At 48.3% G+C, this 15,102-nt stretch overlaps 1 protein-coding gene across 6 annotated transcripts in view; it reads right to left on the reverse strand.

Annotated features, from left to right (window-relative positions):
- Positions 1–15,102, reverse strand: part of SZT2 (SZT2 subunit of KICSTOR complex) — a 484,798-nt gene that overhangs the window by 170,429 nt on the left and 299,267 nt on the right. For all 6 annotated transcript variants that reach the window (XM_030207429.1, XM_030207428.1, XM_030207430.1 and 3 more), the window contains exons 46-47: positions 3,838–3,956; positions 3,442–3,606 (exon numbers count right to left, since the gene is read on the reverse strand). In XM_030207429.1, coding sequence (XP_030063289.1) covers positions 3,442–3,606; positions 3,838–3,956 — 284 coding nt within the window. The remainder of the gene's footprint in view (positions 1–3,441; positions 3,607–3,837; positions 3,957–15,102) is intronic.

Genomic DNA, 15,102 nt, shown 5'->3' on the forward strand with positions numbered 1-15,102 from the left:
GACCCTTATTCCAAAAAAATCCAACTTTGAAATTAAGGGCCTATGGACTTTTTCTTATTTGCCCAACTGACAATCGCTGGCACGGTTTAGTAAAAGAGGCCCTAATTAATTTGCAATTTTTTGTTGGATTTTTATTTTAGGACACCTGATCTACTATGGTCTCTTTTACAACCTCACTATCGGGATACCCTATCTTCCCTGTTTTGGTGAGATCTTTGAAAGATACCTTATCCCAAACCATGTGCTTTTCATCAACTGTCGGCCTTCCCCCAGTTTCTAGTTTAAAAGCTGCTCTATCTCCTATACTAGCGCAGCCCATTTTTCGGTGCACCTTAGTTAGAGCCCCACAGGTCCCATTGATTGACCTCCTTCCACCAGGACTCTGAGATAACTTTTATATCCACCTCTTCATTCACGGAGAGAGTGGTGGATACTTGGAATGCCCTCCCACGGGATGTAGTGGAGATGAAAACGGTAACAGAATTCAAACATGCGTGGGATAAACATAAAGGAATCCTGTTCAGAAGGAAGGGATCCTCAGAAGCTTAGCCGAGATTGGGTGGTGGAGCTGGTGGTGGGAGGCAGGGCTAGTGGTTGGGAGGCAGGGCTAGTGCTGGGCAGACTTCTATAGTGTAATAAATTTAAAACAAATCGGAGAAAGTTTTTCTTCACCCAACGCATAATTAAACTCTGGAATTTGTTGCCGGAGTACGTGGCGAAGGCGGTTAGCTTAGGAGAGTTTAAAAAGGGGTTAGACTGTTTCCTAAAGGACAAGTCCATAAACCACTACTAAATGGACTTGGGAAAAATCCACAATTCCAGGAATAACATGTATAGAATGTCTGTACGTTTGGCAAGCTCGCCAGGTGCCCTTGGCCTGGATTGGCCACTGTCGTGGACAGGTTGCTGGCCTCGATGGACCCTTGGTCTTTTCCCAGTGTGGCATTACTTATGTACTTATGTACAGTCTGTGCCCTGAAAATGGCAGATACAAATCAAGGTAAGGTATACACAAAAAGTAGCACATATGCGTTTATCTTGTTGGGCAGACTGGATGGACCATGCAGGTCTTTTTCTGCCGTCATCTACTATGTTTACTATGTTACTAAATGATTTAATTAATTATCGTCCTGTAGTTTACATGCATTAAAATAATGGAGGAAACTGTTGCGAAACAACTAACAGAATTGTTGGAGAACCATAATGTTCTACATAATTCTCAATCAGGATTCAGAAGTGGTTTTAGTATAGAAACAGTTTTAATCATATTGGTCTCTGAATCTAGAGGCGAAATCTGCCAGGGTAGAATTGTTCTTATTATGCAATTCGATATGTCCAGTCCTTTTGACCTGGCTGATGATGGAATACTGTTAAACTTACTGGACCTTATTGCTATAAGAGGGGTGGTGTGAGAATGGTTTAAGGGCTTCCTAACTAATCAATCCTATCAAGTTAAACCGGCAATTGGGTTCTGAAATGTGGAGTTACTCAGGACTCACCAATATCACCAATTTTGTTCATCACCAATGTCACAGCTAGGAATGAAGTTGTCTAAATTAGGTTTCTCTACTTTTATTTCTGCTGATGACATCACAAGTTATATCACTTTCACTAACACTCTTCAGGAAATTTCATCTCTTATTAATTGTGGTTTAGACAATTTAAATTAAAATTGAATAGTAAAAAGACAATTTGTGACTCAATTTCTTGCATCTATAAGATTATCAATGGTGCCACATTTATGTTAAAATCTCAGCTTAAGATTTTGAGAGTTATCCTTCAGAGTCATCTCACATTTGAGCCCCAGATACAGGCAGTTACTTCCAAGGTATTCAGATCATGATCTTGTTTTGATCATGGTTCTTTTTGGTTTGTATGAATATGAGAGGCCTTTGGAAGAAAGGCAGGAGAGAGGAGATATCACAGAGATGTTTAAATACCTCCATGGCATAAATGCAGAGGAGGCGAGTCTCTTTCAATTGAAAGGAAGCTCTGGAACGAGGAGGCATAGGATGAAGGTGAAAGGGGAAGTCATGGAATGGCCTCCTGGTGGAAGTGGTGGAGATGAAAACTATCCAAGTTCAAGAAAGCTTGGGACAGGTACATCCTGGTGTTCCTCCCTCCTTCCCTCTAAGCCATCCTTGCCAACTTCTGCACTCACTGCCGACAGATTTCTCTCTTAACTCCCCTTTTCCTGCAGTGCTAGGTGACTTCACTATCCACCCTTATGACCCGCTCTCTTTAGTTTCCAAAGATTTCTTAGCTCTCTTCTCTGATCTCAATCTTACACAATATGTCGTAGGACCTACACACCAGAGTGGACACACACTTCATCTTATTTTGACTATTCTATCTTCGGCCTATTCACTACACATCACCTCAGTACTTCCCCTCTCTTGGTCCGACCATTTCCTGATTCTTTCCAACTACTTGACTAGTTTATCTGGTCCATCAGCATTGACAAGAAGGTCCTATTACAGAGACCTGAAAACGATCACCCCACTTCTCTTCTAACACATTCTGGCCTCTATCCCACTTCTTTCACCACTCTACCACCCACGAGTGGAACTAAACCAGCTAGTTATCCCGACCTACCGAGAAATAATTGGCGAACACACACGACAGACAATTTTCTCTGTTCAAGGTCCACAACAATGAAACTCCCTCCCAGTTCCACTTCGCCTACAATCCTCTTTGGATAAATTCAAGACTGATCTCAAAACTCATCTTTTCTTAATATCCCTCTTTATCAATACCAACGAGTACTCGGATAGAGTCCTGAGGACAACTGTAGCAATCCTGATTGTTACATTTGTACCCCGCACTTTCCCACTCATGGCAGGCTCAATGCGGCTTACATGGGGCAATGGAGGGTTAAGTGACTTGCCGCCTGTGCCGGGAATCGAACTCAGTTCCCCAGGACCAAAGTCCACCACCCTAACCACTAGGCCACTCCTCCACTCTTTCTTCCCCCCTCCACCCCATCCTGTCTGATATTGTAGTTCTTCCCCTCCTACTCATTATTCTCTGTGCCGTTCTTTTTATTTTCTTGCTGCCTTCTCCCTTATATGTTATGCTGTAAGCTGCTCTGAAGGCACTCCCAAAGAGCGGGTAGTAAATCCTAATAAAGAGGGCACAGACTGGATAGGCCATATGGTCTTATCTGCCTTTATTTTTCTATATTTCTATGTAAATGAATGTGACAAGCACAGAGGACATGTAAGGTAGAGAAAGAGCTTATAAAGTGAAGTAGGAGAGGTGGTTACATGGTATTTATCCGCCATCATAGTTTTTGTTTCTCTACAAACTGCTCATAGTAATCCATTTACCAAGAACAGATCACCCCATATTAGTTTTACAAGAATGGTTCCTTGAAGAAAGGCTCTTCTCCTCTGTAAAATGTTACTTCTCCTCAGGATCTGAGGTGTTAGGTGCTCTCACCTGGAAGTGATGTTCCACATTGCTGTCTGTGTATTTTGGCATATGTAGGAAGATCTGCAGGTTCTGTCGCAGGTAATATGCTAATAAATGCAGCCAGGGCAGGCAGGACTGTGGGAGAACGAACTGGAGGAGCTCTGTGGGTGGGGTCCCCGGTGGTTGGATAAACTGCAAGACAGAAGCAGTGGCATCACACAGAAGGGTACGGAAGAGGAAGAGGAAAGTCAGAAGAAAGTGAGGTGTTTGTTCCAGGAGGAATGGATACGAGAGAACCACATCATCTTTTCCAGTCCAAGTGGAGCTGGCTAGAGGTGGCACTGTTGCTACTTTAGCTGGGATGGACAGATCAGGCTGTATAGGAGCGGTACTGGTTTCGCTCGTTTGGGATGTGGTCCTCACCTCCACATCTGAAGGTGTCAGCTTGCAGTTTCGCACCAGCATGACAGTTATGATGTCAAGAGTGGCCTCATCCAGACGTCTGCGCAGCACCTTCACAAGCTCATCAGTGATCTCAGGGCCTGCAGAGAGAACATTGTATTAACTGAGGTAAACCTGACCTTCTCCTGCTAAATTACATTCTCTCATCACCACCTATGGATGGATACAACATGTACAACTCACCAACACTGCAGCAGAAAAAGCAACCGATTGGAAAAAAAATGCTTTTTAGAGACAGAATCCTCATTACAAAACATTAGCATAGGAGAACCAGAGAAATGTTTACAAACCAACAAACAGAGCCTTCTTCTCTACTTCCTCCCAACAACTTCCTCCCAACTCAATACAGCCATGTACAACTTCCCCTACTAAATTCCCCTCCCTATCCACATCCCATCCCCCTTCTTTTCCTTTGTGTGATTCTTAGCCTTATTCTCTAAATACCCCCCTCCCCCCCGATGTCTATGTCCTATTGGGAAGCCGCTTCCTTCCCCTCTAAGGGCCAACCTATCCTTTGTCTAAATTTGTAACATATTCAATATCAAGCTGTGAGTGGAAAGGCGCTAGTGCAGGGGTGGGCAACCTTGGTCCTCAACCCAATTGGGTTTTCAGGATTTCCCCAATGAATATGCATATGATGCACTGCCTGCACTGTATGCAAATAGATCTCATGTTTATTCATTTTTGGGGTGTTACTTTTTTTTTTTTTTTCTTTTTGTGTGTGGTGTTTTCATAACCAAAACCACAATTCATTCACATCATCCTCTCTTTCTCTACTCCTGTGGGTCAGGTCTGCATCTCTATACTTTGCGCTCATCCTGCCACATGCAAGTCTTCCGGCCTTCTGTTGGGGTGCTGTCCGTGCTTTTTCCACCCACCGAGACCTTTTCCCCCCACAACATCGGTTGTGCCCTCCCTGGTTTTTTTTTTAGATTGTAAGCTCCTTGAGCAGGGACTGTCCTTCCATGTTAAATTGTACAGCGCTGCGTAACCCTAGTAGCGCTTTAGAAATGTTAAGTAGTAGTAGTAGTTACTGGGATACCTGACTCAGTGTAAATTAGGACAGAAATGGGTCTTAGACAAAACTAACATTAGTAGGCACAGTGTCAGGAGTAAATGTGTCACTCCTTATCCTTAGATGCAAGCCCACTGCACTAAAATAATAAAAGGAACTAACTCCATACCCAATTATAAAATAAAGTATTATTTTATTTACAATAGCAACAAATAATACAAGGAAGACAAGAAAAAAGACAAAGACAATCCTATTACAGAAACAGCTTGGAATAAACGTATGTAAATCCCTAGTAGACTCTGAAGTGTAAAGAATCAGTCTAAACCCCAGAGCACTAAATACAAAGATACTTGTCTGTAAATGCACTTGATAGACTTGGAGCCGACACAGTTGGCCGGGCTGATGCTGTAACTGCAGCGCTGTTTAAACCTTAATCTTCCAGCAGCTCTAGTGGTGGTTGACCCGGAGCCTTGTCTCTGCTGATGCAACTTCCTGCTTACGCGTGGGTGGGATCTGGCAGAGAAAAGGTTCCGGGTTGGTCAGGTAGTGGTGAGGGGAGGATGATGAACCTAAGGAACGGCATGATGAGGTAGGAAGCTGAGGTATGCTGGCCTGCTGGGGACTCACGGGCGGGTGGGGGCTGGGGGAGGAGGGAGAGAGGATGAGGAAAAAACCCCAGATGTTCGTGTGCTCGCTGCCTGACTCCAACAACCGGCTCGCAAAAATCAATAAAATTTAACAACCGGCTCGCAAAAATCAATAAAATTTAACAACCGGCTCATGCGAGCCGGCTCCAGCACACCACTGATCACATTGGATATTTATGAGGTACTCGATGGGAGGGAACAAATAAAACACAAATATCAAATAAGAGTGGAGAAGGAACTGGGACTGAATAGTGGGGGATATACAAAGCCCTTATTGAAAGTGGATATAAATTGATGTGTCGTTGGCATCTTACCCCGATGAGGCTTCAGCCAGTGCTTTATGTTGATGTGATTCTGGAGAGATGGGAGAGGGAGAACCTAGTCGTAGTTAAATACTGGCAGAGAGTAAAGAGAACTGCAGTCAATCTACCCTGGGTGGACAAGAATAAATTAATAATTCACCTATTAGTGGTGGCCAGGATGGAACTGGCAGCAGCTTGGAAAAAATGCTTATCCATAATAATGAAAGGATATATCAGTGTCAACACTGCTGAACTTATGGTTCATAGATGGGATGCACTGGGGAGGTAGGGGATCCCTCTATAAACTGGATCTCTCTTAAGGAACAGGAAAAGGAGAGTTAGAATGCTTTCTGATATAGATTACACAGTTTCTATACAGGAGATAGGTTGAGGGGCAAGAGGACTGGGACTGGAAGTTTAGGGAGTAGTAAGCCAATGAGAGACTGGTTTAGAAAGTGGATTGCCACATTTAACTAGCTCTTGATATGGATTATGTCTATTCCTGCAACAATGTGATTAAGCTTCTTGTTATGTGACATTCAAGCGCAAAGCGAATGCTACATACCTGTAGAAGGTATTCTCCGAGGACAGCAGGCTGATTGTTCTCACTGATGGGTGACGTCCACGGCAGCCCCTCCAATCGAAATCTTCACTAGCAAAGTCCTTTGCTAGCCCTCGCGCGCACCGCGCATGCGCGGCCGTCTTCCCGCCCGAAACCGGCTCGAGCCGGCCAGTCCAGTATGTAGCAAGACAAAACTCTGAAGGGAAGACACAACTCCAAAGGGGAGGCGGGCGGGTTTGTGAGAACAATCAGCCTGCTGTCCTCGGAGAATACCTTCTACAGGTATGTAGCATTCGCTTTCTCCGAGGACAAGCAGGCTGCTTGTTCTCACTGATGGGGTATCCCTAGCCCCCAGGCTCACTCAAAACAACAACCAAGGTCAATTGGGCCTCGCAACGGCGAGGACATAACTGAGATTGACCTAAAAAATTTACCAACTAACTGAGAGTGCAGCCTGGAACAGAACAAACAGGGCCCTCGGGGGGTGGAGTTGGATCCTAAAGCCCAAACAGGTTCTGAAGAACTGACTGCCCGAACCGACTGTCGCGTCGGGTATCCTGCTGCAGGCAGTAATGGGATGTGAATGTGTGGACAGAAGCCCACGTCGCAGCTTTGCAAATTTCTTCAATGGAGGCTGACTTCAAGTGGGCTACCGACGCAGCCATGGCTCTAACATTATGAGCCGTGACATGACCCTCAAGAGCCAGCCCCGCCTGGGCGTAAGTGAAGGAAATGCAATCTGCTAGCCAATTGGATATGGTGCGTTTCCCTACAGCCACTCCCCTCCTATTGGGGTCAAAAGAAACAAACAATTGGGCGGACTGTCTGTGGGGCTGTGTCCGCTCCAAGTAGAAGGCCAATGCTCTCTTGCAGTCCAAAGTGTGCAGCTGACGTTCAGCAGGGCAGGAATGAGGACGGGGAAAGAATGTTGGCAAGACAAATGACTGGTTCAGATGGAACTCCGACACGACCTTTGGCAGAAACTTAGGGTGAGTACGGAGGACTACTCTGTTGTGATGAAATTTGGTGTAAGGGGCCTGGGCTACCAGGGCCTGAAGCTCACTGACTCTACGAGCTGAAGTAACTGCCACCAAGAAAATGACCTTCCAGGTCAAGTACTTCAGATGGCAGGAATTCAGTGGCTCAAAAGGAGGTTTCATCAGCTGGGTGAGAACGACATTGAGATCCCATGACACTGTAGGAGGCTTGACAGGGGGCTTTGACAAAAGCAAACCTCTCATAAAGCGAACAACTAAAGGCTGTCCTGAGATCGGCTTACCTTCCACATGGTAATGGTATGCACTGATTGCACTAAGGTGAACTCTTACAGAGTTGGTCTTGAGACCAGACTCAGACAAGTGCAGAAGGTATTCAAGCAGGGTCTGTGTAGGACAAGAGCGAGGATCTAGGGCCTTGCTGTCACACCAGACGGCAAACCTCCTCCAATGAAAGAAGTAACTTCTCTTAGTGGAGTCTTTCCTGGAAGCAAGCAAGATGCGGGAGACACCCTCTGGCAGACCCAAAGAGGCAAAGTCTACGCCCTCAACATCCAGGCCGTGAGAGCCAGGGACCGGAGGTTGGGATGCAGAAGAGCCCCTTCGTCCTGCGTGATGAGGGTCGGAAAACACTCCAATCTCCACGGTTCTTCGGAGGATAACTCCAGAAGAAGAGGGAACCAGATCTGACGCGGCCAAAAAGGAGCAATCAGGATCATGGTGCCTCGGTCTTGCTTGAGTTTCAACAAAGTCTTCCCCACCAGAGGAATGGGAGGATAAGCATACAGCAGGCCCTCCCCCCAATCGAGGAGGAAGGCATCCGATGCCAGTCTGCCGGTGGCCTGAAGCCTGGAACAGAACTGAGGGACTTTGTGGTTTGCTCGAGATGCGAAGAGATCCACCAAGGGGGTGCCCCACGCTTGGAAGATCTGGCGCACCACTCGGGAGTTGAGCGACCACTCGTGAGGTTGCATAATCCTGCTCAACCTGTCGGCCAGACTGTTGTTTACGCCTGCCAGATATGTGGCTTGGAGCACCATGCCGTTCCGGCGAGCCCAGGTCCACATGCTGACGGCTTCCTGACACAGGGGGCGAGATCCGGTGCCCCCCTGCTTGTTTACATAATACATGGCAACCTGGTTGTCTGTCTGAATTTGAATAATTTGGTGGGACAGCCGATCTCTGAAAGCCTTCAGAGCGTTCCAGATCGCTCGTACTCCAGAAGATTGATCTGTAGATCGCGTTCCTGGAGGGACCAGCTTCCTTGAGTGTGGAGCCCATCGACATGAGCTCCCCATCCCAGGAGAGACGCATCCGTGGTCAGCACTTTTTGTGGCTGAGGAATTTGGAAGGGACGTCCCAGAGTCAAATTGGTCCAAATCGTCCACCAATACAGGGATTCGAGAAAACTCGTGGACAGGTGGATCACGTCCTCTAGACCCCCAGCGGCCTGATACCACTGGGAGGCTAGGGTCCATTGAGCAGATCTCATGTGAAGGCGGGCCATGGGAGTCACATGAACTGTGGAGGCCATGTGGCCCAGCAATCTCAACATCTGCCGAGCTGTGATCTGCTGGGACTCTCGCACCCGGGAGACGAGGGACAACAAGTTGTTGGCTCTCGTCTCTGGGAGATAGGCGCGAGCCGTCCGAGAATCCAGCAGAGCTCCTATGAATTCGAGGTTCTGCACTGGAAGAAGATGGGACTTTGGGTAATTTATCACAAACCCCAGTAGCTCCAGAAGGCGAATAGTCATCTGCATGGACTGCAGGGCTCCTGCCTCGGACGTGCTCTTTACCAGCCAATCGTCGAGATATGGGAACACGTGTACTCCCAGCCTGCGAAGTGCCGCTGCTACCACAGCTAGGCACTTTGTGAACACCCTGGGCGCAGAGGCGAGCCCAAAGGGTAGCACACAGTACTGGAAGTGGCGTGTGCCCAACTGAAATCGCAGATACTGTCTGTGAGCTGGCAGTATCGGGATATGTGTGTAGGCATCCTTCAAGTCCAGAGAGCATAGCCAATCGTTTTGCTGAATCATGGGGAGAAGGGTGCCCAGGGAAAGCATCCTGAACTTTTCTTTTACGAGATATTTGTTCAGGGCCCTTAGGTCTAGGATGGGACGCATCCCCCCTGTTTTCTTTTCCACAAGGAAGTACCTGGAATAGAATCCCAGCCCTTCTTGCCCGGATGGCACGGGCTCGACCGCATTGGCGCTGAGAAGGGCGGAGAGTTCCTCTGCAAGTACCCTCTTGTGTTGGAAGCTGTAAGACTGAGCTCCCGGTGGACAATTTGGAGGTTTTGAGGTCAAATTGAGGGTGTACCCCTGCCGGACTATTTGCAGAACCCACTGATCGGAGGTTAAGAGAGGCCACCTTTGGTGAAAAGCTTTCAACCTCCCTCCGACTGGCAGGTCGCCCGGCACGGACACTTGGATGTCGGCTATGCTCTGCTGGAGCCAGTCAAAAGCTCGCCCCTTGCTTTTGCTGGGGAGCCGCGGGGCCTTGCTGAGTCGCACGCTGCTGACGAGAGCGAGCGCGCTGGGGCTTAGCCTGGGCCGCAGGCTGTCGGGAAGGAGGATTGTACCTACGCTTGCCAGAAGAGTAGGGAACAGTCTTCCTTCCCCCGAAAAATCGTCTACCTGTAGAGGTAGAAGCTGAAGGCTGCCGGCGGGCGAATTTGTCGAATGCGGTGTCCCGCTGGTGGAGAGACTCTACCACCTGTTCGACTTTTTCGCCAAAAATGTTGTCCGCACGGCAAGGCGAGTCCGCAATCCGCTGCTGGATTCTATTCTCCAGGTCGGCGGCACGCAGCCATAAGAGCCTGCGCATCACCACACCTTGAGCAGCGGCCCTGGACGCAACATCAAAAGTGTCATAAACTCCTCTGGCCAGGAATTTTCTGCACGCCTTCAGCTGCCTGACCACCTCCTGAAAAGGCTTGGCTTGCTCAGGGGGAAGAGCATCAACCAAGCCCGCCAACTGCCGCACATTGTTCCGCATGTGTATGCTCGTGTAGAGCTGGTAAGACTGGATCTTGGCCACGAGCATAGAAGAATGGTAGGCCTTCCTCCCAAAGGAGTCTAAGGTTCTAGGGTCTTTGCCCGGGGGCGCCGAAGCATGCTCCCTAGAACTCTTAGCCTTCTTTAGGGCCAGATCCACAACTCCAGAGTCATGAGGCAACTGAGTGCGCATCAGCTCTGGGTCCCCATGGATCCGGTACTGGGACTCAATCTTCTTGGGAATGTGGGGATTACTTAGTGGCTTGGTCCAGTTCGCAAGCAATGTCTTTTTTAGGACATGGTGCAAGGGAACGGTGGACGCTTCCTTAGGTGGAGAAGGATAGTCCAGGAGCTCAAACATTTCAGCCCTGGGCTCGTCCTCCACAACCACCGGGAAGGGGATGGCCGTAGACATCTCCCGGACAAAGGAAGCAAAAGACAGACTCTCGGGAGGAGAAAGCTGTCTTTCAGGAGAGGGAGTGGGATCAGAAGGAAGACCCTCAGACTCCTCGTCAGAGAAATATCTAGGATCTTCCTCTTCCTCCCACGAGGCCTCACCCTCGGTGTCAGACACAAGTTCACGAACCTGTGTCTGCAACCTCGCCCTGCTCGACTCAGTGGAGCCACGTCCACGATGGGGGCGTCGAGAGGTAGACTCCCTCGCCCGCATCGGCGAAGCTCCCTCCGCCGACGTAGTCGGGGAGCCTTCCTGGGAGGTGGCCGCTGCCGGCACCGCACGCGGTACCGACGTCGGGGACCTCAACCTGGGCGATGGGCCAGCCGGCGCCACGCTCGACGGTACCGGAGGCGCAAGCACCGCCGGTACCGGAGGGGTAGGGCGCAACAGCTCTCCCAGAATCTCTGGGAGAACGGCCCGGAGGCTCTCGTTTAGAGCGGCTGCAGAGAAAGGCTGTGAGGTCGATGCAGGCGTCGACGTCAGGACCTGTTCCGGGCGAGGAGGCTGTTCCGGGCTGTCCAGAGTGGAGCGCATCGACACCTCTTGGACAGAGGGTGAGCGGTCCTCTCGGTGCCGATGCCTGCTGGGTGCCGAATCCCTCGGCGACCCAGAGCTCTCGGTGCCAACGCGGGGAGGAGACCGGTGTCGATGCTTCTTCGACTTCTTCCGAAGCATGTCACCGGAGCTCCCCGGCACCGACGAGGAGGACGTAGAATCCATCCGTCGCTTCCTCGGGGCCGAGGCCGAAGAAGGTCGGTCTCGGGGGGGCTGTACCGCAGGAGCCCTCAGGGTGGGAGGAGACCCACCCGAAGGCTCACCGCCACCAGCAGGGGAATGGACAGCCCTCACCTGCACTCCTGACGATGCACCACCGTCCGACGACATCAGCAGACGAGGTCCCGGTACCACCGGCGTCGATGCAGCTATCCGATGTCTCGGCGCCGATGCAGAGGCCCGAAGCCTCGATGCACTCGATGCAAGGGCGGCCGAGGAAGATGGTCTGGACGCTGACGACGTCGATGCACTCGAAGATCCCGGTGCCGATGCCGACGAAGAGCCCGAGAACAAAACGTTCCACTGGGCTAGTCTCGCTACCTGAGTCCGCCTTTGAAGCAGGGAACACAGACTACAGTTCTGAGGGCGGTGCTCGGCCCCCAGACACTGAAGACACGACGAGTGTCGATCAGTGAGCGAGATAACCCGGGCGCACTGGGTGCACTTCTTGAAGCCGCTGGAAGGCTTCGATGTCATGGGCGGAAAAATCACGCCGGCGAAATCAAAGTCCGAAATGACGGAAAAAGAGCACCAAAAACTTTAGAGGGAGAAAATCTCGACCGAGGCCGAAAAGAGGCCTACCCCGACGACGAAAGAAAACTTATCGGGGCCAAAAGCTGGAAATACGGGGAGGATTGAAACGGAACCCGGTGGAGGGGTTCCGGAGCACTTCCCGAGTAGAAGAAAAGCTTTTCCGAAGAAAAAACACGTTCAACAATATGGACGCGCGAGGTCGACTCTCCGGGGCTTGACACGGCGAAAAATACGACCGTACCGAGTGCGGACAAAAGAAGACTGGCCGGCTCGAGCCGGTTTCGGGCGGGAAGACGGCCGCGCATGCGCGGTGCGCGCGGGCGCGCGAGGGCTAGCAAAGGACTTTGCTAGTGAAGATTCCGATTGGAGGGGCTGCCGTGGACGTCACCCATCAGTGAGAACAAGCAGCCTGCTTGTCCTCGGAGAACCCAATGTACAAAACAAAATAAAAACTTGAATTAAAAACAAAAGTTTGGACAAATTCTTGGTGAAAAAGTACATAAACTTATTAAGGTAGACCTGGGAAAGCCACTGCTTATCCCTGGGATCGGCAGAATGGTATCTTGCTACTTTTTGGGACTCTGCCGGGTACTTGTGGCCTGGATTGACACTGCTGGAAACAGGATAATGGGCTACACAAACCTTTGCTCTGGCCCAGTATGGCAAATTCTTACGTTCTTATGAAACAAGTGCAGGAATTGAAGACACCTTCATTTTCTTTCTTTTTGTTTTACATGTATGCAGTGGAAGGGTGGTGTACACAAGAGAGTTTGTTTGTGAAATACTACTACTACTACTACTTAACATTTCTAAAGCGCTACTAGGGTTACGCAGCGCTGTACAATTTAACATGGAAGGACAGTCCCTGCTCAAGGAGCTTACAATCTAAATACATGATTATAGGGTGTATTCTGGGGATGTAGTTACAATTTATTTTACTGTTTTGGACTTTTGTTTGTTGTATTTTATGTTTGCTACTGTAATAAGTAAATGTACATTACCTTTGAAAGATCAATTTAAATATTCCAATCCTTCATAAGTCTATCCCACTGCAATTTGTGCTGAAAAACTTTGCATCTGTATTTGAACCTGTTTGTGTGTGGTGAAACAGAGAACTAATATCTGTGATTTCTTATGTGAATGTATGACATATTTGTTCCCAGTACATTTCCCTTACTTGGCCAGCAGCAGATGGTGTCTGTTTTTTGTTTGTAAAGCTGTAGCAGAAGTGACCATTTTCTTCCCACGTAAACTCAAAGGAAAAAGTAGCCTGCACTGCTGTTGGCCAGAGGCCCATCAGTGTTTATGCTATGGGCGATTGAAGCTGCTGGAAATATTTAGTCTCAAAGTGGGAGTGTGGAAGGTACAGACTTCTATACGGAGACCCTGTTCAAAAACTGTGAGCAGTTAATTTTCCTGAACTCCTCAGGCAGTGAATCAGTGTTTAATTAGTTTAATATTGATTCCTGTTTAATTTACCTGTTATTGTTGCTGGTTATACCTTTTTTTTTTGTTCAATCAATTTTATTGATTTTTCCATAATAGACAATAAGAAAACGATTTAGTACCAATGACTAATAACAAGTTAACAAACAGGTCAATGTATTCTGACTATATACGTAATAGTGGTTATACCTTTTGAGTTCACTGCCCACTGTTCAATTTTTCCATGATAATAAATCAATTAATTTATTAGCTCTGTTTGTTCTGAACTGACTAAGAATCCTTGTGTTTGTGTGCTTGGTCTATAGGTACCTTCTGGGAACTGTGGAACCCTGAGATTGGGGCCCCAGTGTCCTTAGAAACCACCGGGAAAATAACTTGCAGGTGGAAGACTTGCCCAGAGCCAAGTGGGACCCAGCAGGTGGGTAGAAGGATATGCCAGTGTAGAGCACGTGCGCAGGTGGTAGTGGGCCTGAGTAGGCTGGGACAGATCTTTTACGTGGCCACAGGGCCAACCCCCGCCCCCCCAGGTGGGTTCTAGGCATTTCGTGACACCTGGTAAAGACTATTTAGGAACATCTCTAAAAATAGTGCATCATGAACCCCATTCACCGTGGTGGAAAATCTATACTGGGTTTTCCAGTATGTCCTAAGGAAGGAGATCTGGAATTAAGTGAGCCTCCCATGCAGTACGAGCACCAGAAAAGGGATGTAAAGGATTTATTGGTCCACATCAGAAAAAGGTTAGTAAAAGAGATACATGGATAACACTACCAGGCTTCTTTGAAAGACAATTCTGCCAATCCTAAGTCTAAAGCTTCTGAAGAAATTACTGTAGTGGGGGATATTCTTTCAGGTACAGGGATGGATCTGTCTCTCTTATCGAAGGGTATAGAACAAAGATAAGTGTGAAGCAGGTGTGTTTCTATAGTAAAACAGCACCGTCCCTAAGTAGAAAAATAATTTGGACGTCACTGAGAATTATCCTCAGCCAGAAAGATGGCTCTGGTTGGGCTTTTACAGTATAAGGAACTGACCGTGGGTGAAAGGATAATGTAGGATGAATTTTCTACAATTGGGTAAATTCCAGTACGAAACATGACCTTTATGTGGAAGCGTGGCTTTGAGTAAATTTCTACTGCACGAGGCATGACCCCAGCATGGCTTAATTGCAACCACCATACTGAAGCCTAGATTCAAGTTAAAACATGAATTAGTTCCTCACAAGAACATTAGAACAGCCATACTGGTCCAGACCAATGGTCCATCTAGCCCAGTATCCTGTTTTCAAAAATGGCCAATCGGGTCACAAGTACACGGCAAAAACTCAAATAGCAGCAAGATTCCATGTTATCAATCCCAGGACAAGCAGTGGCTTCCCTCATGTCCATCTCAATAACAGACTATGGACTTAAACCAAGATACACTAACTGCTATTACTACGTGCTCTGGTAACGAGCTCCAGAGTTTATTTTTTCACTCAATGAACGGTTATT

This window comes from Microcaecilia unicolor, chromosome 6 (genome assembly GCF_901765095.1).
Source record: "Microcaecilia unicolor chromosome 6, aMicUni1.1, whole genome shotgun sequence".
NCBI lineage: Eukaryota > Metazoa > Chordata > Amphibia > Gymnophiona > Siphonopidae > Microcaecilia > Microcaecilia unicolor.